General features: G+C 43.6%; 1 protein-coding gene across 11 annotated transcripts in view; it reads right to left on the reverse strand.

The window, feature by feature from the left end:
* Window positions 1–25,388, reverse strand: part of LOC126543811 (RCC1 domain-containing protein 1-like) — a 123,447-nt gene that overhangs the window by 81,062 nt on the left and 16,997 nt on the right. For 3 of the 11 annotated variants that reach the window (XM_072286042.1, XM_072286043.1, XM_072286044.1), the window contains exon 2: window positions 2,979–3,076. The exons of 3 other annotated variants lie outside the window; for them this stretch is intronic. In XM_072286042.1, coding sequence (XP_072142143.1) covers window positions 2,979–3,076 — 98 coding nt within the window. 5 more of the 11 variants (XM_072286041.1, XM_055061156.2, XM_072286045.1 and 2 more) reach the window with 5 other exon arrangements.

Consider the following 25,388-nt stretch of genomic DNA (forward strand, 5'->3'; position numbering starts at 1 on the left):
GGAAATGACAATTGAACAATTTTGACCAATAGCAAACTAACAAGCAAAGAACGAGAAAAAAAGTGCTGGGAAAAGATTGTGGAGCAGCACAGAAGCATGTAGTGCCAGGCCGCAAGAACTCGTCTGGTTCGGGTCTTGACAGCCCAGCTGCTGTCTGGCTACTTCATTTACCTGGTAATTCCTCAGCCGACCATGGTCCGCTGTACTCAGACTGGGACAAATTCCAGCCCTGAGCCTTCCTTTGGTTGTATGGGACCAAACAGTGCCAGGCCTACCCTACTGTTCGATGTTCGTCCACCTACGACCCGTCTGCCCATGCCACGCTCGTCCCTGCCGTCATCATGAAGCGGAATCGACACTACATCGACGCCCACAGGATGAACGCTTACAAGCACTGTTTATCGCGGTGTGGGACTATATAATTCCATGGGACTCTCTTCGTTGGCTAACATTAGGGAAGTGTGCAGTGCTTACATGTTTTCTAGTGTTTATCTAACACGGTTACTTTCACTTCTCTCATCACTGTATTAAAGTAGGGTTACCGAAAATGCACACGGCCTCGTTCCTCTCGGCAACAGTTTCGCCTCCGTTACCACGATTGTTCGACCCTTCCCTCACAATCTGAACTCTTCTATTCCTCTTCTATTCCAAATATATATTAACGATTTTCCTGAGCATGTTTCCTGCAGTATTCAAATGTTCGCCAATGACTTCATCATTTAGCATAGCACACCATCAGTAACATTCATGTTCAACTTAGTCTCCAGGCAAATCTTAACATGCCAAATAGGTGTAAAAACTGGCTAATGTCCCTCAATCCTAGTAAATGCAAACTCATGTCCTTCTCTCATTGCCACAGCCCACATCATTTCCAATATTCTATCATTAACACCCCAATTGAATTAGTACCATCTTTAAATATCTAGGAATAACCTTGTCTTACGATTTATCGTGGCATACCATATTGCTAACATCGTTTCAGCATCAAATAAAACACTCAGTTTTTTTCAAGCACGATCTCCGTCTTGCCCCCCCCCCCCCCCCCATATAACATTACTCGTGTATAAATCACTTATACCAAAATTATAATACCCATCTGCCATATGGGGCCCATACCAAGCGTATTTAATCAATGCATTAGAAGCAGTCCAAAGTCATGCCGCTAGATTCATTCACTCTTCTTACTCATACGACGTCAGCATTTCATCTCTGAAAGCAAAATCCAGCCTACTGTCCCTTTCTTTTCGTCACCGCATTGCACGTCTCGTCCTTTATCATAGTCTCATTCTACTCGCGATCAGTCACCCTATAAACAGCCACAGCACAGATATCTCACAGAGCAGTTATCCACTTCAGGTTACCCGTCCATCATTGAGACTACTTTTAATGCCTTATTCTTTTTTTTGAGCAGTTACAGACCAGTACGGCCTGCCCCTCATCACTTCATCGTAGCAGCAGCAGTTGCATTCTCAAGCACACAACTAAACGAACTTCCTTGGTTTCACAGGCTAGCTACATCGGCTGTCCTCTAGATAGCTGTGGTGGCTACCTGGCTGACTATCCTTGCATCGTACATGTGCCTGTGGGGCACTAACTACCCTGCTGGTCTCAGTGTACACTCCACTGACACCATCCCCACGCTGCTGGTTGGTTAAATGTGGTTTAGTGGCGCAAAAGCGGCTAAGGCTATGCTGCGCCAAACATGAGGTGTTTTACAATACTATTTAAGAGGAGACAGGCCGTGTTAATCTATATTTTGTTTAAAAAGCCAGTGTCGTCTAGGAATTTACGCAGGTCAGGTAATTGGATTATCGAATCATCTCCTAAAATTAAAGCAGGATGTAGAGGTATGTGCATTTGATATAGGTTGTGCAAAAACTTTCGTCTTTGTACTTCAATGTGTGGGCATGTGAGTAGTATATGCATGACTGTTAGTTGTTCTTGGCATTTTTCACATGTTGGCACGTCTTATTTTGTAAGTAGATAATTGTGTGTGAGGTGTGTGTGCCCAATGCATAGTCGGCATAAAACTACTTCGATGAACCGCTCCTGATGATAGCATGACTTCCACTCGCCAACTATGGGTTTTGTGAGGTGTAGTTTGTTGTCAGCACAACGGTCCCATTCGCGTTGCCATTTCGCCGTTAAGGCTTTTCTAATCGCGCAGATGCTATCTTTGTATGGAAGTGCTGTGTTTGTTATCTCTTTGTTCGCTGCTATCGATGCACATCTATCGGCTGCTTCGTTACCCGGTATCCCAACATGACTTGGTACCCAGCAGAAGCGGATTGATCTCCCATATTTGTTAAGCGCGACCATGTTTAGTATGTCCCCTAACAGGGGTTCACACTCAGATTTCAGATTTAGAGCCTTCAGTGTACTTAAGGAATCAGTGTATATGACTGTGTTTTTGTGCTTGCCAGTGATAATCTTTTTAACTACAACCCATACAGCATAAACTTCAGCAGTGAAAACAGAAGCATGTATTGGTAGACGGATACTTGTTTCCCAATTTTATGTTACGGCCCCTACACCCACGTGTTCTTTTGTTTTGGAGCCATCCGTGTAGAATTCCATGTGATTTTGATACTTGTCTTGAAGAGCACGGAATTCTTGTATGATGTGTTCATGTGGAGTGTTTCTTTTCTTTAAATGTGTTAATGTCCAGTCGCACAACTGCGTGAAATTGTACCATGGGGCCAACCGTTGTGGTTTCTTGGCAACCTGGAGGACTTCGTGGGGGATGTCATAATCCTGGACATATTCCTCATATCGCAGGACAAGCGGTTTGATCATGTTCGGTTTATTTGTATAGTGTAGGCGTGAGTTGCATTGTGTGAGGATGTTGTAGCATATGTGTTGTGGTGATGACTGAATTCTTAGTACGTAGGAAAATGTCAGTAATGCTCTGCACTGCTGTAAGGAGGGTTCATTACACTCGACGTATAAACTTTGAATGGGTGAAGCTTTGTAGGCACCACTTGCCAGTCGCAGTCCAAGGTTATGTACTGGATCAAGTCGTTGGATGTAGGACTGTCTGGCTGAGCCGTAAACCATGGAGCCGTAGTCTAAAAGGCTGCGAACAAGAGAGCGGTAAATACGTAAAAGACACGTTCGGTCGGAACCCCAGTGCTTATGAGATAAAACTTTCAGGATATTCAATGCTTTATTTGCCTTAATCTTTAGTGTTTTAATGTGGGATAGGAAGTTTAGTTTTTTGTCAAAGATTACTCCCAAGAATTTATATTCTTGTTTTACCGGCAGCGCGACATCATTCAATTTTACATCCGGGTCTAAGTACAACCCTCGTTTTTGCGAAAAAAGCACTGTAACAGTTTTCCGAGTAGAGAAGAGGAAGCCATTTTTCTCAGCCCACGCCATTAGTTTATTTATTGTTATCTGGAGCTGCCTTTCACATGTTCGTAAGTTTGAGGCGCGGCATGCTATTTGCAGATCATCGACATATATGGAGTGCATAACGGAGGTGGGAATAACTTTGTTGACAGAGTTCATTTTTACTATAAAGAGTGTTGTGCTAAGTACGCAACCTTGTGGCACGCCGTTTTCTTGGATAAATGTGCGCGAGAGCACAGTGCCTAGACGGATTTGGAATGTTCTGTTGGACATAAAATCAGCGAGACAGTTTAGCATTTTGCCACGGATTCCTAACGCGGCGAGGTCACGTAAGATTCCAAATCTCCACGTGGTGTCGTACGCTTTTTCTAAGTCGAAAAACACTGCCAGGCAGTGCTGTTTCTGTAAAAATGCTTCACGTATTTCGTGTTCAAGTCGGACGAGGTGGTCTCTCGTTGAACACCCTTTTTTATAACCGCACTGGTGAACATCGATGGAGTTCCGTGTATCAAGCGTGAAAGTTAATCTTGCATTTACGACACTTTCGTACGATTTCGCCAAACAGCTTGTGAGGGCAATGGGTCGAAAGCTGCTTGGGGATGTGGGGGATTTACCTGTTTTTAAAAAAGGCACAACTATTGCGTTTTTCCAATTTTTTGGCATGCTTCTAGATTCAAATACTTTGTTAAAAAATTTAAGGAGAGCATCTACGGATGCTGGGGACAGGTGTGCAAGCATGGATACTAATGTACTTAATTGGATAAAAGCATTTCTAACACACCGCATGCAATTTGTAAGCGCTAATGAAGTTAATTCAACTCTAACCCCAGTTATATCAGGTGTTCCACAAGGGTCTGTGCTTGGGCCGCTGTTGTTTTTAATCTACATTAATGATCTACCTGATAACATTTCGTCTAAAATTTGTCTTTTTGCAGATGACTGCGTAATATATCGTAAAATTACTAATGACGCTAATATTTCATCTCTTCAGGACGATTTAAACACACTGCATAACTGGACTATAAAATGGCACATGCAGCTTAACGTCAAGAAGTGTAAATCAATGCGAATATCCCGTACTAATGAAGCTTGTCCTGCCTATTTACTTAATATCATTCCTTTAGAGAGCGTAATAAATTACAAATATCTGGGCGTCCATATAACCTATAACTTATCCTGGAAGTACCATATCGACTTTATAACGAGCAAAGCTAATCGCACACTTGGATATCTTCGTAGAAACTTCTCGCTCGCACCATTATCACTCAAACATTTGTTATACACGACATATGTCCGTCCACAGTTGGAATATGCATCATCAGTATGGGACCCACATCATGCCACCTCAATTAACTGCCTTGAAAGTGTCCAGAATCGCTCCGCTCGGTTTATACTAGCTAATTACCATCGTACAGCAAGCGTAACACAAATGAAGACTACTCTGAACCTACCTTCGCTATTAACCCGCAGGAAACAATCACGCCTATGCTTATTTCATAAGATTTACTACCAGAACGCTGCGCTTCGGTCGGCATGGATTAACCCAGCACCATTCATGTCCTCACGTAGAGATCATACGCATAAGGTACATGTTCCTCGCTCCAACACACTAACACATTCGCAATCATTTTTACCTAAAACATGCAACGAATGGAACGGTCTGCCAGCATCTATTGTTAATATAAGTAATCCTGTTCAATTTAGAAATGCTTTAGTTAACTACATGTAAATCATTAACCTGCGCTCGATACATCATGTGACTTGTTATTGTATAAGTACTATTTTTTAAAGTTAACTATGTACGTATTTACCTATCATTCCCAACCTGTATATTGAAGTGTATGATGAAATTTGTATGGTGAACTGCGACTATTATTTTTGTGTAAATTAGTGAGCTAGTGTAATTTTCTATTTTTACTTATACTGTGCCTTTCCTGTATATCATTTTTTACTTCCTTTATGTAGCCTCTCCCCTCTATAATGTATATTTACTCTGAGGGTACTGTAAATAAATAAATAAATAAATAAATAATGAATCCGGTCAGGACCTACTGCAGTTTCCTTGCCAGCACAGAGAACCCTGTTAAGCTCTTGTAACGTAAATGGAGCGTTGTATTCGTCCCTTGACATACACGCAGTTGGTAGCTTCTCTTTTTCTGCCAAGAGTTTGTATTTTAAGAACCTGTTTGAATAATTAGCAGAGCTAGAGATGTTATAGAAATGTTCCCCAAGTATATTCGCTTGTTCTTGTAGTGTTGTCTGAGTGCCTGAAGGTGTAAGTATGGGTATCATGTATGGTGAGTAGTCCCTCTTAAACTTTCTGACCTGGTCCCACATTTTTTTGGATGTAACGGTGCTACTAATTGTAGATACATATTTTTGCCAAGAACATTTTTCTGCCTGTCTCCGGATATGTCGAGCTTTCGCTTTGGCTTGTTTAAAATTTAGAAGGTTGTTATGTGTTGGGTACCTGCGTAAGATTCCCCAGGCCTTATTTTGCTGTTTTTTTGCAACGGTGCATTCATATGTCCACCACGGATTAAGCTTTTTGCGAACAACGCCAGAAGATTGCGGAATGGCCTTTTCGGCTGCAGAAATAATACAGTTAGTAAATTTTTCATTTATTTCGTCAATGCTCAAGTCTGTTAAAGTAAGCTCCTCCAGCCTGGCACTTTCTGTGAAAACAGACCAGTCTGCCATTTGTAGTTTCCAACGGCGCGGTTTGTGAGATATAATGGGTAGCGTTGATGTGAGGTTGATTATAGCAGGTAGATGATCACTGCCATATGATGTCTTCAGTACATCCCATATAAAATCGGTAAAAATGTCGGGAGAACAAAATGCTAAATCAATGCAGCTAAAAGTACGTGAACTCGGTGAAAAATAAGTTGGCGCACCTGAATTTAAAAGACAGATGTTATTAGTCAAAATAAAATCTTCGATAAGTTGTCCTCTTTGGTCATTCTTGTCGCTACCCCAAAGAGTGCAGTGAGCATTAAAATCACCGACTAAAACAAAAGGCTCCGGCAACTGGTCAATTAAATCTTCCAAATCTAGAGTTGTGAAATGGCTATGGGGAGGAATGTATAATGAACAGATGGTTACAGTCTTAAATGACAAAATGGTGACAGCTACTGCCTCGTATGGAGTATTTAATGAAACGTACCGTGTGGGGATGCCGCCTTGGACGATAATAGCGACACCTCCTGATAGACGGCTGGAGTGCTCGCGGTCCTTTCTTATGACAGTAAAACCTTTAAGGAAATGTGTATGTTTGGGTCCCAGGTTCGTTTCTTGAAGGCAGAATGCTACTGGTGATAATTTGTTTATGATGTCTTTGATGTCGCCTAGATTGTGAATTAGGCCTCTGCAGTTCCAATGAATGATAAAAGCCATCTTATTGGAATTGGGAAAAAAATACTGATGTGTGTGAGCTTACAAATTGTAGGTGACATGTATTTAAAAGCTGATTACTCTTATGAAGGGCGGTAACCGTTCAGGTTACCTTTCCCTTTCTCACAGAAGTTATGTTTCTCCTTCTGTGTGCGCTATAAGGAGCGCGGGTCTTTTGGCGTCAATGACGCCGGGGTTTTTGGATCGACCTCCATCGCCTTTTCCGAGGCACTGGACGATCGAGAGCCAGGCGCCGAGACGCGCGTCTCGGGCCGTGGGGTACGCTTCAACTTTGGGCTCTGCGGCACTGTTGTCTGCGGGCCCGTATCCGTTGCTGGTGGAGCAGCAACGGATACGGGCCCGGGTTACGGGTTGAGGTTTCTACTGGAGTACCGGACGTGGACCCTGTAGATTCCTGAGACCGGTGTGGCACTGCCCCCTGCCACGTCACACTGGCATAGCTTGCTTGAGGTAAGTGCCCTAGCCTTTTCCTCGCTTCGTAGAATGAGATCGTTTCCTTTACTGCGATTGCAATTATTTCTTTTTCTCGTTTCCAGCAAGGGCAACTCCGCGAGTAAGCAGGATGATCGCCCTTGCAATTGACACATTGTGCGGGAGCATTGCAATTGTCAGATGGATGGTCGTTGGCACTACACTTTGCGCATGTCTCCTTTCCTCTGCATGATTGTGATGCATGTCCGAACCTCTGGCACTTGAAGCACCGCCTCGGGTTCGTTATGTATGGTCGGACGTTGATTTTCAGGTAGCCTGCGTCGAGTGAACTTGGCACAGTACTGGAGCCAAATGTAAGTATTACGTGTTTTGTGGGGATCTGTTGGTCGTTTCGTCGAAGTGTTATTCTTTGTACCTTGATTACATGTTGCTCCTGGAATCCCTCAAGGAGCTCTTCGTCACTGAGGTTCAAGAAATCTTCTTCTGATATTACTCCTCTGCTGGTGTTGAGCGAGCGATGTGGGGAAATTGTGACATTAGTGTCACCGATGCTTTTGAGTTCACTGATTTTTTCAACTTATTCTTTCTTTGTCAGTTCGAGGAGGAGGTCTCCACTTGCCATCTTTGATGCTTTGTAGCCTGATCCGATCGTGTTTGATAGGCATTTGGATACTATGAAAGGTGATAGTTTTCTAATAGTTGTGTTGCCTTCACTGTGAAGGACATGGAACTTTGGGAAGGTGTCGTAGTTTGGTTTTAATAGGAACTGAAATGTTGCTTCGGTGCGCCCTCGTTTTGGAGGGCAATCTTGGAGGGGGGGAAAAGCGTTTGCCATGTAAGCACTGGAAAATTCGGCGGCGATGGTAGCCACCCACCACCGAGCCCAACTAGGGGACACTACTAGGTTGGGAATAATACCTGCAGATGCCAGCCATGCATCATCGCCGCTATAACCTAATATATATATATACCCAAGACAGGATATATTACACACGGTTAACCCTTGCCGCCAGGAAATATGGAAGTAATTAGAAGTGAAGAGAAGACAGGATAGATGGAAAAGTGGGAGAGAAAGACGAAGATTGGAGAGGAGGACAGGAAAAGGCGACTGCCGATTTCCTCCAGGTGGGTCAGTCTGGGGGTGCCGTCTATGTGAAGCCGAGGCCGAAGAGGTGTTTTGCCTCCGCCGGGGGGCCTTAAAGGTCCAAACACCCAGCATCGGCTCAACCCCCAGGATCCCCTTTTCCCCAGACACGGCTAAGCCGCACACGGCTACACGCGGGAGGGTCCAACCCTCGTGTGCTCGGGTACGTGGTGTCGCAACACACCAAACACCTGCTTGCGCAGACGCCACGCTGCGTTCTGAACAGTCCGGATTCCTGACCTAAAAGCCGTCCCAGCGAGAGCATCACTGTTGTAGCAGCAGCAATTGCATTCTCAAGCATGCAACTAAGCGAACTTCCTTGGTTTTACAGGTCAGTTGCTTTTATTCTTGATATTGTCACGTGGTAGTGACGTATAAAGAACACAGTAGCAATACTGTGGAAGATGAAACTAACTTTTATTGGTCGAACCTGTGCTACAGGCTACACGTCTTGTTCAGGTGCTCTGTGAGACCATTCGTCTGCGGCTGGTAGGCAGTTGTCCTCCTGTGGCTTGTCTTACTGTACTGCAGAATGGCTTGGGTGAGCTCCGCTGTAAAGGCCGTTCCTCTGTCGGTCATGAGGACTTCTGAGGCGCATGTCGCAGCAGGATGTTCTCGACGAAGAATTTTGCTACTTCTGATGCGCTACATTTCAGCAGAGCTTTAGTTTCAGCGAAGCGGGTGAGATAGTCCATTGCCAAGACGATCCACTTGTTTTCAGATGTAGATGTCGGAAACAGTCCCAACAAATCCATCCCGATCTGCTGAAATGGTCGGCAAGGAGGTTCGATCGGCTGTAGTAATCCTGCTGGTCTTCTCGGTGGTGTCTTGGGTCACTGACAGTCTCAGCATGTCTTGATGTAACAGGCGACGTTGGCGGTCAGACGCGGCCAGTACAATTCCTTTCCTGTATCCTCGACAGCATCCGGGAGAATCTGAGGTGCCCAGCGGTTGGATCGTCATGTAGGGCGTGCAGTACTTCTGGACGCAGCACTGACGGAATGACAAGAAGGTAGTTGACGCGGACTGATGAGAAGTTCTTCACGAGCAGGTTGTTTTGTAGCATGAACGAAGACAATCCACGCTTAAATGCCCTAGGGAAAATGTCAGCGTTCCCTTCCAAATACTCGACGAGGCCTTTTAGCTCCGGGTCTGCTTATTGCTGTTTAGTGATGACTTCTGCGCTTATTATTCCAAGGAAGGCGTCGTCATCCTCATCGTCTTGCAGCGGGGGATCGATGGGGGCGCGTGATAGGCAGTCGGCATCAGCGTGTTTTCGTCGGGACTTGTAGATTACTGTGACATCATATTCTTGCAGTCCGAGGCTCCACCGCGCCAGCCATCCTGAAGGGTCCTTTAGATTAGCTAGCCAACACAACGCGTGATGGTCGCTGACGACATTAAATGGCCTGCCATATAGGTATGGGCGGAATTTTTGCTGTAGCCCAAATGATGGCGAGGCATTCCTTTTCAGTCGTAGAATAATTGCCGTCCACTTTTGACAGCGACCAGCTAGCATAAGATATCACCCGTTCAAGTTCATCTTTTCGAAAGGTTGGATGCGCTTTGTAGATGATCACAAGGAAGAAAGGACAGTCTTCTGTCTTGTCCTGTCTTCTTCCTTGTGATCGTCTACAAAGCGCATCCAATCTTTCCAAATACAACGAACCAACTTGCCCGACAACGCATTCTGCTAAACTAGAAGTTCATCTTTCCTCTGGACTAGGACGGCAGCAAGGCCTAGGCTACTGGTGTCAGTGTGGATTTCGGTATTGGCGTCCTCATCGAAGTGTACCGGCGGCGACTGCATGCGTCGTTTGAGTTCTTGAAATGCGTCGGCCTGCGGCGTTTCCCACTTGAACTCGACATTGCATTTGGTTAGATGTGTTAGTGGCTCTGCGATGCGTGAGAAGTCCTTTACGAAGGGCCTATAGTAGGCACACATGCCAAGGAATCTACGCACTGCCTTCTTGTCGATGGGCTGTGGGAAGTTTGCGATGGCAGCTGTCTTCTGCGGGTCAGGGCAGACTCCAGATTTGCTGATGACGTGGCCTAGGAACAGAAGCTCATCGTAAGCGAAGTGGCACTTTTCTGGCTTCAGAGTGAGCCCCGATGACTTGAGATGGCCTCTAATACTGCCGCAAGCCGCCTAAGGTGATCGTTGAAATTTTGCAGCGAAGACAACGACGTCATCCAAGTAAACAAGACACGTCTGCCACTGCAAGCCTGCTAACACCGTGTCCATGACGCACTGAAACGTTGCAGACGCCGAGCACAGTCCGAATGGATGCAATCATGGATGCGCATACATGCGTGAATGGACTCAATGGAATCATGAATGGACGCGCATACATTCAATCAAATTACACAAGGTTTGGCGACAACAGGCAGCAGATAGAAGCATCGATAACATTCTAGAAATTTCCTATACATGTAGGCGCATCCTGCGCTGAGCGATAACATTTGTTGGGTGGTGAAACGTGGTCACTTGATAAAGATAAACATGTACACGTGTCAATATTTTTTAGAATTTGTCAATCCTGCAACTACTGCTGCTACTATTGTTGTTGCTATTGTTTTTCCCTGCTTATGTATTCGCATTGTGTTCACTATTTAGCCATCCTTGCAATGCTGACAAATGTTGAACTTTGTAAGCGAATGGATGAGCTAGAAGCTACATTGAAGCATTGGTTGAATGAATTAGTGGATCGGCTTGTAGTTAGTATACAAACTAAGCTTCAGGACACAGGCTTAGACGTTGATGCGATGAGAACTAAAGTTGGTTACATGGATGAAAGTCTAAAGCTTTTAAACGACGTAGTCGAGTCCACCCGATCTCAACAGCTTGAGTTGTCCGAGGCAAACCGTGCTCTGAAGGCTGAAAACGAGGCCCTTCAAAGGAAAATCGCTGACCTTGAGCAATACTCAAGATTAAATACCTTGGAAATAAAGGGGAGAATTTTGTACCCAGGGGGAGGAGTGTACCACAACCCGACTGCCATCGCCAACAAAATCAACTGTACATTCTCAGCCACTTATGTTGACATAGTGCATCGTGTACCAGCAAAGTCAGGTCAAAAGAATATAATCATGCAGTTTTGCTCTCGAGCAAAAAAAACAATTTATGAAGAAGGCGCGAAGGGCCACGAATGAATACCCGAAGTATAGGGTTTTCAGGAGAGAACACGCAGGCGATATTCGTCAATGAGCATCTATCGCCAGACAATAACCGTTTGTTCTCCAGGACACCTGCCTTAAAGAAGAAAAAAGGTTGGCAGTTCATCTGGATGGAAAACTGTCAGATCAAGGTGCGGAAATCTCCCGACAGTCGAGTATTTCGCATCGCTTCCGATTCTGATCTATCTATTATTACCTAACCTTGCATAAGCCTTCAAACTTTCAATCTAAATTGTGTCCAATGGCTTCGTACTTTTTACCTGAAGAACTTGAGGCTAATTTTTCATCGCCCTGCCATTCACTAATCCATTTCAATGTGCGAAGCCTGCAAAAAAACATGGATGGCATCACAAATTTGTTATCATCTACCCATCATAATTTCGGTTATTTGCGTTAGTGAAATATGGCTCTGCATATCTCACAATAACTTGTGTAGCGTTCCTTCATAATCTTTTGACTACTATCACCGTGATAACAGTAATCTTGGTGGTGCTGCTATTTTTGTGCCTTCAGAGTTGCATTTCCATAGGCAATCCGATTTGACACTCAATGTGGCAAACTGTGAATCTGTTTGGGTCAAATTTCATGATGCATTTTTTTTCACAAGAAAAACCTAATAGTTTGTTGCATCTATCGTTCACCTTCCTCATCTGGAAGCACGTTTTGCTTATCCCTAGGTGATTTACTGCATAATTTAGCATTCAAGCAGAAAAATGTCATTATCATGGGCGATATTAACCTTTACATACATCCAACCTACTACTTAATGATTACATTATCTGCCTAAATGGGTTTGGATAGGAAAAGTTCATTGCTGTTCCAACTTGTCCCACAAATAAACAATCCAATCCAAGATATCTAATCTTCTTACTAACCTTGACTGCAGTATTGTCGAAGCTTCAGTAACCGACCATTAACCAACATTCATGCACTTAACTTCTACTGCTGGCACTACTGATACAAACTTCACCAGAAAGAAGTTGAATTCGTCAACTTTTATTGAAATAATTGCGCGCTTCAGACTTGTCCCCAGTAATGGCATGTGATAACTGTGAATTTGCCTGTAACACATTTTCAAAAATAATTTCTGATGCTATATTAGATTCCACGGTTGTAATAAATTGTAAAAAACGTTTTCAGCTCCTCGTAACCCATGGTTATCATAACACAGTTGGTGCTCATAGGTGGTGCAGAGTTGGTGCTCATTTGGCATAGCAAACTGATGCTTATAGCAGAGCACCAGTTTGCTAAATTGCTTATGGAAAAAAGCCACCTTTATAGAAAAACAAAAAAACTGCCATTTAGCACTGCACTTCACGAAAGGTATAATACTTATTCTTATTAGGAAAACTACTCAAACAGGCTAAAACTTTGTATTATGAAAATGAAATTAAGTCTGCCGGTAGTGATGTCAAAAAACAATGGAAAGTATTAAACTGTTTTTTAGGTCGATCCAATCGTAATTCCAAAATAACTATGATACAATCGGGTGATCTTCTCCTTGATAATCCCTTGGATATTGCAAACTCCTTCATTAATTTCTTCTGTGCAGATAATGAAGGGAACGACAATCCATTGACTGAGACTTACCCCTAAGTGCCTCATAGCTTTTTCTTTCATCCCGCGACACCTGAAGACAGTCATTTCCAGTCTAAAATATACAGGGCCTGGTCTTGATAACTTCAGCCCATCTCTCAAAAAAATTATAGCGTACCTAATATCTGAAATATTCTGTCACATAGTGAAACAGGAATCTATCCAAGTTCTTTGAAAAAGGCCAAAATAATCCCTGTTTTCAAGAATGTAGATAAGCGTCTAACATCTAACTACCGCCCTATTGCTATACTTTCGCTCTTTAGTAAAATTATCTAAAAACTAATTGTAATACGCTTATCCAGTTATTTATCAAAATTTCATATCCTATCGCCAAATCACTTTGGGTTTAGGGAGGGATACTCAACTGACTTAGCATTAATATTTTTTTTGTGTTCTGTTTATTATGTCGCGTTTTTCCATTGTGTCTCATTGAGCGTTGCTGTTCTGCTTTTTTATTCTTGTTGCCTATTCCTTGAATACGCTTCTCTAGATGTTTGTTGAATTTTTGTCACCCCCTTATGTAATACCCTCGTTGTGAGGGCCTTTAGGGGTTTCTTGAAATAAAAATAAAAACACAGACGAGATTCGGCAGGCCATTGACACTGCAAATGTTGCTGGTGCATTATTTATTCACCTTTCTAAAGCGTTTGATTCACTTGTTGTTCGATTCACTTGTTCATAATATACTTTTTGCTAAATTGGACTCTATTGGTATAACTGTCCCAGCACTGCGATTATTAAGTAACTATTTGAGATAGAGAATATATTGTATCAATATCTAGCACTTACACCCTAAAACAAGTAACAGTGGTATACTAAAAGGATCTATATTAGGACCTCTCTTGTTGTTAATATACAATAATGAGCTCTCGCAGTGCCTGAAGTTCTCTGACTGTATCCTTTACGCTCACGAAATTACTATCTTCTCCTCAGACAAAAGTCCTGATGCATTAATGTGCAAGCTTAACCACAACGCGGCTAACATTGCAACCTGGTGCCGACTAAACATACTACATATTAATACTGCAAAATCTAACTCGTCATTTTTCTCAGCTAAGCAAAAGCTTATCTCAGTGTCTGCATCGCAAAACCTTGCTTCCAGCACACTTTATCCTACTGATAGTGTGCTGTTTCTTGGCATCATATTAGATAAACAAGCTGGCATCGATGGATTAAATTCCAAAATACTTAAGAACACTGCACACATCTCTAGTGTATTTTTGTTCCATATCTTTCAGCAATCATCATCTGGAGTGGTGCCGCAATACTGGAAAATAGGTAAGATAATTCCAGTACCAAAGAAAGAATCATCACCATCGTGCCACAATTAACGTCCAATTTCCCTCACCAGTGTTTGTTCCAAACTAATGGAGCATATAATTTATTCTCATATTGTAATGTATCTAACATCTGCTAATTTCTTTAATCCTAATATTCAAGGTTTTCATAAAGGCATGTCCTGCGAGACTCAACTAACTCTCTTCATTAATGACATCAGCTCACATCTTGATCAAAATGTACCCATAGATGCCCTCTTCCTAGATTTCCAAAAGACTTTCGACATGGTTCCTCATGAACGGCTCTTCCTAAAACTATCGAGTCTTAATCTTAACCCTTCTGTTCTCCAATGGATATGCAACTTTCTAACTAACCGCCAACAGTTCGTTTACACTAACCAATGCTCATCAAATTCATCACCTGTTATCTCCGGCGTGCCGCAAGGCACAGTCCTGGGGCCGCTACTTTTCTTAATATACATTAACGACTTACCGAGAAGTTGTTCTTCTAAAATTCGTTTATTTGATGATGATTGCATAATCTATCATCCTATTACTAACGACGCTGATTCTCGTGCTCTCCAGTCCGACCTTAACGTCACTGAAGCTTGGTGTAATGATTGGCTAATGTCTCTCAATGTAAAAAAAAAACTTTGCTATGTACTTTTCACTGCCGGCAATCATTTATTTCAGCTAATTACGTTATCGCCAGTTCTGAAATATGTGCTGTGACTTCTTATAAGTACTTCGGTATTAATTTGTCTAGTAACCTCGGTTGGTCCTCACATCTGCAGCATTAGTAATGACGCCAATCGTGTACTATGCTACTTTCACCGTAATCTAAATCTTGTTCCCCCCTCAGTAAAACTACTCGCATATTTAACACTTGTTCGACCCAAACTGGAATACGCATGCTCAGTGTGGAACCCATACCAATCTAACCTGGCAACAACACTGGAATCCATAGAGAATGGTGCAGCAAGGTTCATTCATTCTGACTACTCTTACCACACTAGCATCACTAAACTTAAGTCATCTCTCAACCTTCCAACCCTCGAGCACCACTGCAAAATAGCAAGACTGTCTCTTTTACAAATTTTATCACTCACTGCTTCACCAGTCCGACATCACGCCTGCGCATCGTACTTCATCCCGTCATAGCCATTCAAAGGCTGTTTATCTCCCTCCAGCTTGCACCACCGCTCATCTTAACTCTTTTTTCTTTCAAACAGCGAAAGACTGGAATCATCTATCTACTGAAGCGGTGTACCACTCGTTCAAGGCATTCATTGAAATATGACCTAAATATGCCCACCCCTCATGTAAAACCCCAAATGGGGTATTTGAGGCATGAATAAATACAACAATTTGATGAGCATGCTTTATCCTTAAAGAAGGCAGCATATGGGATTAGCATATTAAAGTTCGCAATTTCTTTAATGTGAAGACACTCATCTCCCTCTATTACGCCTTTATTCCCATGTATATTAATTATTGCATATCATCATGGGGGAACACGTATCCCACATACTTATCCCCACACAGCATACCCAAAATCAAGCAATTCGCATCACTAACCTGCCATCTAACTACAGACCAATTGCACTCACCAGCACATCATGCAAAATTTTGGAACACATTATTCTCAAACACTTAACTTCACATTTCAAAGAACATATTCTAGTAGATGTTCAACACGGTTTTAGAAGAGGCTTATCGACAGTCACTCAGCTAACAGAGGTCGTACACGATCTTCCTTCAAGTATTAATAATCATAATCAAACTGACCTACTTTTACTAGATTTCAGTAAAGCGTTTGATTGTGTGTGCCATACTAAACTAACAGCAAAAATTACAGCTGCGATTGGCAATGGACCCATTACTGCATGGATAAAAAACTTTTTATATCACCGATCCCAATTTGTCGTCCTCGAAAACATCCCATCTGCTCCGGTGCCTGTCACATCAGGGGTACCACAGGGCTCAGTAATAGGTCCGCTGTTATTTTTACTTTTTAGCAATGACATTACAAATAACATTGATTGTAAAATCAAACTGTTTGCAGATGACTGCAAAATATACAGAGAAATACGTAATCACCAGGATCAAGTTCTGCTCAATAATGCACTAGCAAAAATAACCGAATGGTGTGATAACTGGCAAATGACCATTAATACAAACAAAACGGTTTGCATGAAAGTAACGAGAAAAAAGCACCCGTCGCTTTTCCACTACACACTTAACGGCAGCCTCGTAACTAGAGTTCAAAGCATAAGTATCTTGGTTTAACAATAACGTCCGACCTTAACTGGACAGCACATATTAACATTACTTCTTGTGCATTACGAAAACTCTTCTTTCTCAAAAGGTGCCTGCGGTTGGCACTAACTAATATCAAACTTTTAACTTGCATTACATTTGCGAGACCTGTCCTTGAGTATGCTAATGTCGTATGGTTCCTGTACACTAAAACAAACATATCTAAACTGGAAAGGATCCAGAGAAAGGCAATTAGGTTTATCCACCGAAAATACCGGCGCAGTGATTCCCCTCCTCTTCTTCTAACACAGTCAGGGCTTGCAACTTTGGCTGTACGAGCAAAACGAGCTCGTCTAAAATTTCTGCATCAAATATTACACAGCCGACTAAAAATAAATGCCTCTGCATACGTTACCTTCTCTAAATCCCACGTACTTCATCATAATCATGCATATACACTAAACAAGTTCCTTTGTAATAACATTACTTTTCAGTCTTCCTTTTTCCCCCGTGTTGTTCGCAAGTGGAATAACCTAGATGCATCTGTAACTAACACACTATCGCAGTCTGATTTTGTTAAGTTATTAGAAGATGAAATAAGTAGTTAGGAAAGAATATTTATTATGCATATATAATCGTCAGAACTCCCATTTTCTGAACTATAGCTAAACATTTACCTCCTTTGTTTCTTTCTTTGTTTTTATGACATTGTAATGATCCTTACGTACATGTAACCTGAAGTGTACTATTTCTGCGAGTTGCTCTTGTTATTCATATTATTAGTGTTGTAAAATTGTGCATTGAACCTGTTTGATGTATTTCCATTTACATGTTTTCATGTTCTTACCATTCGGTATATAAAACATGAATTGTAGGAACAATCATATGCCCACCTGCTATGGTCTCAATATGAGACTGACAGTATTGTAAATAAATAATAAATAATAATAATTACACGTAGCAGCTACACATCGGAAGAATCTTCATTGCTCAGCTCTAACAGTATTTTATCTATTTTATCTGGCTATGGTCGGCAAATGCTCCAAAACAAACTTCCACGACTACTAAATGATTTTAATAAAAAACAAATCGATATTCGCGAAGCAACATTATCTGACTTGTACACATTTTTTCTAGCCTAACATTGACCACTAGAGCTGTTTACGATTGCTATTTAATTATATTGTTTCAATGTCACTATTACTAAGCGTACATTGTTATGAAATGTACTGTCATTCGATGCTGAGGTGAAGTAAAGTATGTTAACGAATGATGCCCTACGTAGGACAGTAACTAATGTGTTTAATTCTATGGTTTTGTCAAGGTTTATGGCAATGTTGTGCTTAATATGATGGTTTTGTAAAAGTGTACGACCATGTGAACAGGACGTGTGTGCCTCTGCTGTTGTCTTTGCCAGCGTGGGGGTGAAGGACTCCCTCAAGCCATCCTTGAATGGCTTTTCCCTTCGCCTCCCATCACATGTATATGTGATAAACCAATAAAGAATCAATCAATCAATCAATCCTTACAGAAACTAAATAAATACTCACTTCTAATACTTGTTCGTAAATCTGTCAACGGAAAACTCCCATTCCCTATAATTACTAATAGCCAGTATCCACAATCCTAGTCTACCCATTTTGCTTCTACCAACAGCTATTTATTACCAAAGCCTAGAATTATTTATGGTAAATTTACTACTACTTTTCCAGCCACACTACTTTGGAACTCATTACCATGTCATATTGAGATATTCTCATTTTTACACATTCAAATCAAACTTCCGTAAATTTTTTGCATTCAATACAATAATTTCATCATTACCATTATATTAATAATTGCTTTGTGTCATTAAATATTTTACAGCGTCAGCTAGTGACTAATTTAATATGGTAAACCATATAACCTAAACACAAAGTAAACACTAAACCTATCCCATTCTTTTGAAAAGTGTCAATAATGCGACCCACCGAGTTAGTGTACGTCGAAACTTGTAGTTTCTTAAGAATAATCAAATAATCATCGACATGATCATTTGGGAGGGGTTTAGTGTTTACGTACGAACTGCCTTCTCAGCGTTCATCGCAGTTTTTAGATATTAACATTACTTTAGACAATGGTTATGTGTGTAGGGAGTATGCTCCGCGGGCACAGAAGGAACTTTTACCCTACCTGTGAGCACATTCGAAAACAGTGAAGAGAGCCATCGCATACCAATGCCTCGGGTCTGCCCTCACGAAGTCGTGCCTGCATGCAGTGCAGTATAGTTTTAATAAGCAAATAATCCAGCTAGTGTCTGTGCTAGTTACCTCAGCGCGGTGTAAGATTGGAGCGGTCGTAGTCATTGGGAGGACCTTGGTGCGACAGGACTAGGCGAGCAGTATTTATTTTCAGGATTTACATTTAAAACAAGACATACATCGCCAGTTTAGCGTGACTCCCAAATAGTGCCCGCAAGACTAACATACAGCAAACAGCTTACGAGCACACAGCTCACGAGTACATTTCGAGCATGACAACGAGCACACAGCTCACGACGACGAGCACACTCTCGCAGCCGACAACCGCTGCTTATAAGCACTTGTCCCCCCCTTGATTCCAAGCGAACGGAAACGTTCGTCCAGTCATCGTACGACGTCACCTTTCAACGTCATTGAAGATGACCCGCCCTTTTGGAGGAGGCGGGCTCACATACTCGTGTTGCACACACACACAGGTGTAAAGGTACGGAGCCGACGTCAGAGGGGCTTCGGAGAACACTGCTCCGTCCCGGGTGGCGCGGCCGGGTACCACATTCCTGAGCTGACCCCGCGCCACGTGGCTGCCGGTTATCCGTAGTTCTCTGAAGTGCGCCCCGTCTGGTTGGATTGGAACACGTGCAGCGGGCTGAAATAGCTGGCACGTTGCCACCCCGTACGGCCATTCCTAACAGCTCCTCCATGGCCCGGAAAATCTCGCCTGGCCAGTGCTGGCAACCACTGGGCAGGAAGAGAATGGCTGGCGAGCAAGACGATGGCTTTGCTCTCTGCAACCCCTGCGTACTTGGAATGCCTTCAACCATCTCACAACAACTGGCACAGAAGAGTCGACCCGGCAACACAATACCGCTCAGCGTTCAAACGCCCGGAATCAGCCGTTAATCCACCAGGCCTCCTATCACAATTTCAATGCAAGTCACTCAACTGGGAAACCCCAAATTTTGCCCCAAAATTTTGTGCCGCCAAAGTGAGCGTTCACGTTCCCCTTGAGTTCGACCAAACCTGACCATCGTGCTGCACAAGAGCAAAGGTTTACGCAGAACTGAACCGAAGGCTCTCAAATATCAATACCCGACCATAACTTAAGCAGCCTAAGTTCACGAACAGCCTGTTCTCATCCTATCACAGTAGCGTACCTATCTCATGTACTGTTGCCACTGAACCGTCTGGCCAACTCCACAGGTACGTAATCACAATCGCGCTAGCTTTGTGGTCCCTTTTCAGAACGCGCACTTGCGTCATACGTAAGCATTTCATTACGCTTACATTTGTTCCTTTAGTCCCTACAGGACACGTAACCTAAACGAACAATTAAACTTGCGGGACTTAGCACTCCGCAGAACCCTTAAAATAATGCGTCCTCTAATAACTAGTTCCAGGCACGCTAACCAGAGAAGTCAGAATACGGCTGCCCTCAACACACACGAGCAACCCAGTCATAAACCTTCTGCTTCCGCACAGGACACGCGCTAATGGACCTGAGAGCTCTTCTCAGTGCAAATGATGCACTAACTGAAAATCTACGCGCTTAACCTTAGAAAATAAAAAACACATAAAAAAAAGAAAGTTAACTAAAACACACGCGTTACCATAGGCCTCTCAACGATAACCTTGACACTCAGGTTACCTGCACACAAAAATAAAGAAAGCCTATTTACTCATTAACTAACAACTCGCTAAACTACAGGTTTACTTAAAACGCGTCTCAACTCTCGGAGCTTCTTAAACAAAACATAAACAAAGCTCATACCTTACATACTGAAAGAAACTGTAGTCTTAAATCGCGATATTTTCCAAATGCTCAAAAATAAAACAAAACAGCATTCTTTTCCTTCTACAAAAGCTCTCTTGGCCTCTCTTTTTCAAAAGTTTACAACTGACTCATACTATTTGAGCCGTACTCGAGGTGGTCGCGGTCCGAAAGCTACTCTGGCTACCAAGGAACAACAAAAGGGCCGACTCACTATCAGCTCCTCCAAGACGTTACAGTCTCCTGCCAATTTGCGTCCTGGCACCCCACTTTCAACACGAACTCGATTAACTGCGTCGCTACTCCCTATCACTTCGTCTCGTCCTGCCACTTTGCGCTTCTTTGTACTACACGCTGAACTTCGGAAAGAACGACGGACCAACAAGGAACGTAGCTGCCCCGTGCCCTGTGTCCACGTCCGTGCAGAACATGCTTCTCGGTCACTTTTTGACCGGTGGCCCGAACGTTTTTGATGCACCCACGTCGTCAACGACGACCGCACCTTTCTTTTCTCCGCGCCCTGACTTTTCGCGCCTGTCGCCGTCTTTGGCTTCGCGACATTAGCCACCGCATTCCGATCTTTTCGGCGCTTCTTTCTGCGGCGCTTTCTCCTCGAACTCTCTTTCATGCCGTCATCTCGCGCCTTGTGCTGGCCGTTACACATCCCCTCGGGCCGGATCGGTCTCTTACCCGCACAGTCTGAGTGATTAACTAAATCACCCCTCTCTTGGCTAACTAGACTGGCGGAGAGCCGCACCGATCCCTGAACAATGCAGTTGTTCTCTCGTGAGCTACGGAGCTCGCCATCCCGAGAACTACTCTCAACTGCATCATCCAGCTGGCACTTCTCTTCGGCACGGAGATCTGACTTGACATGGGTGCTCGTGTCTATCGGGTCAGCAGTACTCTTTACTTTGCTAGCAACCTCGCTAACATTACAAGCGACGCACACGTGCGGTAACTGTGCCAATTTGTTCGCAGCTGGCCTAGCTGTCTCTACAGTCTTCTGTTGGCACAGCACCTCGTCGCTCTCACTCCGGCCTTTAACGGCCTCTGCTGCCACTAAGGCATCGTTAGCAGCTAGCACTTCGAGTTCACCTGTGAACGTGGTGCTACTCTCACAGGTACTACTACTTTCCTCGGCTTTCGACTGAAATCTGCTATCTGCTTCTTCCCACTTTCGCTGCGTCCAGCCTACAGATTTCTCAAGCCGCTGTTGATTTCCTGCTTTTAACTGCTGCAAATCCTGTATCTGTTTCCTCACTGCTGCCATTTCTTTTTCAACCTGTTGCCGTTTTTGCTCATGTTCTTGGCGTTTTTGCTCACGCTCTTGGCGTTCTTGCCTAATTGATTCCCGTTCCTGTCTTTTTCTTAGAATTCGGTTACCTAGGTTTTCGATTAGTTTCAAATCATTGCTACTTGCGAGAATGGTTTTCCGAATTTCTGCTTCCGTCAAGTCCTTCTCTACGTCTACCTCGAGCTCTTCACACAACCACAACAGGTCAGCCCCCGTCAAACACATTAGGACCATGGTCGCTACTTTAAGCTTTGGCTCTGCTGTCACACAATACTCGTTGTGATACCCATGCAAATCAAAATGCAAGTGAAAGATCCCCAGCGAATCAAATCCAAAAACACAGAGAAATTGAAGCCTGGTAAATCTTACAGCCAAAACCAAACGCTTACCCACTGAAGCAGCACCATATCACCAGTCCTTCCCCGCCGTATCCAATCAGTTGCAAGAGGTGGTCAATCCCAAGTCGCCTCCAACTTGATCAGGATGCCGGTCGGTCACCATGTGCCAACGTCCGTCAGTTGCCGTTGCTGTCTCCCGAGTCATAGGCCGATTTACGAGCCGTAGGCCGATCTCACCGCTGTCATTCAGTTGCAAGATTTGGCAGTCGTATCTGTAGGAAGGAGCTTGACTCTTCGTTGGGACTTAGGAGAGCAGGATTTATTTGCAGGATTTACATTTAAAACATGAGGTACATCGACAGTCTAGCGTGACTCCCATATGGAGCACTCAAGACGACGCATACAGCAAACAGCTTACGAGCACACAGCTCACGAGTACATTTCGAGCATGACAACGAGCACTCAGCTCCCGACGACGAGCACCCTCTCGCAGCCGACAACCGCTGCTTATAAGCACTTGTCCCCCCCTTGATTCCAAGCGAAAGGAAACGTTCGTCCAGTCATCGTTCGACGTCACCGAAGATGACCCGCCCTTTTGGAGGAAGCGGGCTCACATACTCGTGTTGCACACACACACAGGTGTAAAGGTCCGGAGCCGACATCAGAGGGGCTTCGTAGAACTCTGCTCCGTCAAGGGTGGCGCTGGAGGGTAGCACATTCCTGAGCTGACCCCGCGCCACGTGGCTGCCGGTTATTCGCAGTTCTCTGAAGTGCGCCCTGTCTGGTTGGATTAGAACACGTGCAGCGAGCTGAAAGCTGGCACGTTGTCACCCCGTACGGCCATTCCTAACAGCGGACATTGGGTCTGTGATGGAAGCCCTTTTACGAAAAACCAAGCAAGCCATATTTGGGAAGGAGCCTGTCCAGGAGAAGAACCCGGTTAAACCTGTTGTGGTTTCGTATTTTCACAAGGTGGCCCACCACGCGAAGAAAGTGGCGAACCGACATGGCGTGCCCGTGGCGTTTTCTGCTCCGAAGAGGCTCGTCCAACTGTGCTCACGCATTTTGCGTGATAGAAATCTGAGCGGATGCAGAAAAAATTATTCCAAGCAGTTTAACTGCTGTACGGGGGTCGTGTACGAGATCCTGTTTACCTGTGGGATGGCTTACATAGGCCAGAGTGGGCGCTGCATTAATGACCAGGCAGGGGATCATTTGAGGGCTATTAGGGGAGGTGGGACAAATTTGGCTGATCATTGCGCCAACTGCATACCGTGTGAACCGCAACTGAGTGACATAAGAATCCTAGGCAAAAGTCGTGATAAGACTACGCGTGAACTATTGGAAGCCTTTTATATTGGGAAAAGGGGAGATAAATGTGTGAGCGATACATCTGTGAAGCTCTTCAGGGCAGAAATCCGAGTTTCTTGAATGTGTGTTGTAATTTTAATGATTTGGGTTACCTTGTCAATGTTTTTTCAGTGTTGTTATGCACTACGCATGTCATCCTTTCCGCATATATTTGCTGGCGTGGCTGCAAATAAAATAGATACGAGTTAGCGCCTGTCCTGTGTCTTTCTCGGCTGTTTGTGTGCGTCTTTCTGTGCGCTTATTTCTGCAATGCACCATCTAGCCCGTCTGCAGGTGTTGTTAAAATATCCTACTAATTTCTAATGGGAGGTCCTCTGGACAGTCTGTTGACTATGGGACCTCCCTCTGTATGTACGTATAATCCCCATTTATAACTTACTAAAAGAACTCTCGAACTTACTTTTGAAGACCACGTTAGTGATCACCTTCAATACTAAAGCAATCTTTACTGCTTGTTTGTTAATCTAAATAAAATCCCACCCCTTATGTAATACCGCCTAAAAGAAGGGCCTTTAAGGAATAAAACAACTGAACTGAAACTCTCAATAAACGAAAGACTGTCAGGTGAAGCAGGAGTAAAAACAATGGATCTCATGTCATTGTACAAGGTGAATGATGCCATGAAATTGTTTCTCGTTGCTTTTGAACGAACCTGCGAGAAAAATGGGTTGGCACTTGAGAGTTGGCGACAACAGATTCTGACCATTCTTTCTGGCGAAGCAACAAAAAAAATTGCAAGGCTAACACGAGACGATAGATTCACTTATAAGCTAAAAGCCAATTTAATTGAGTGGTTAAAAGAGGAAGATGCCTTTGGTTGCCACATCAAGGTTGTTGAGCTAATCTGCATGGAGCAGTTCTATGGGTCCTTGAGCGAAGAGATGTGCCCGTGGATTCAAGATAGGTCAGGCAAAAAAGCTTGGAATGTGGTGCAGTGCTAGCAGATGAATTTGCCGCACGTCAAGAATCCAAGAAAACATGCGTCAGGCCATTCACTAAATTCAGGAAAGAGGAAAACAGACGCCCCTTTCACAACAAGAGATGGAGGCATTCGGACTATTGCTGGCCGAAGCCGCAGTATTGCAAAGTCTGTCCAAACATTATCCCTACTTATTTTCAAATCACTCGTAAATGCTGTTGAAGAAGGGATATAGTTTTAGCGACCACTTGGTCCAAGCTCTCACATGTTCCAAAGCTCAGGAGATCGTGGTGAAGATAAAGCGCAGCAACAAAGCTAAAAATATGCCTTGCGACACACACTTGGGAAGCACAGCACATAGCTAGTGAAAGAGGCAAAGAAGGCACTAGCGACAAGGCATCTGGCTCAGTGAGAATATTGCAGCTAGAGCTAGCAGAGGAATTAGAGACTAATTTGGTGCTGCCACATTCGGAAGGCTTTTTAGACCTACTGAAGGTTCATAAAGAGGGAATCGTGGGAGAACAAGAGAGCGATGTATCCCTCAACAAGCTGAAAGACAAGAGGAAAAGTGGATAGCCAGGAAGAGCATCACTTGTCAGCGCTGCGGTGGTCTTTTGTACCGGCAGTACTAAGACACGAAAGGGCTACAGTACAATTGGCTTGTTCCCTCAAGATACAGGGCTCCAATCCTCAACTTGTGCCATGGCAACGGCTGGGTTGGTCACCTAGAAATAAAGAAGACCAAAGACAGGTTACTACTAGAATTTTATTGGCAGGATGCTTCAAAAACGTAGAGAATTAT

The sequence above is a fragment of the Dermacentor andersoni genome, chromosome 1, assembly GCF_023375885.2.
Source record: "Dermacentor andersoni chromosome 1, qqDerAnde1_hic_scaffold, whole genome shotgun sequence".
Lineage (NCBI taxonomy): Eukaryota > Metazoa > Arthropoda > Arachnida > Ixodida > Ixodidae > Dermacentor > Dermacentor andersoni.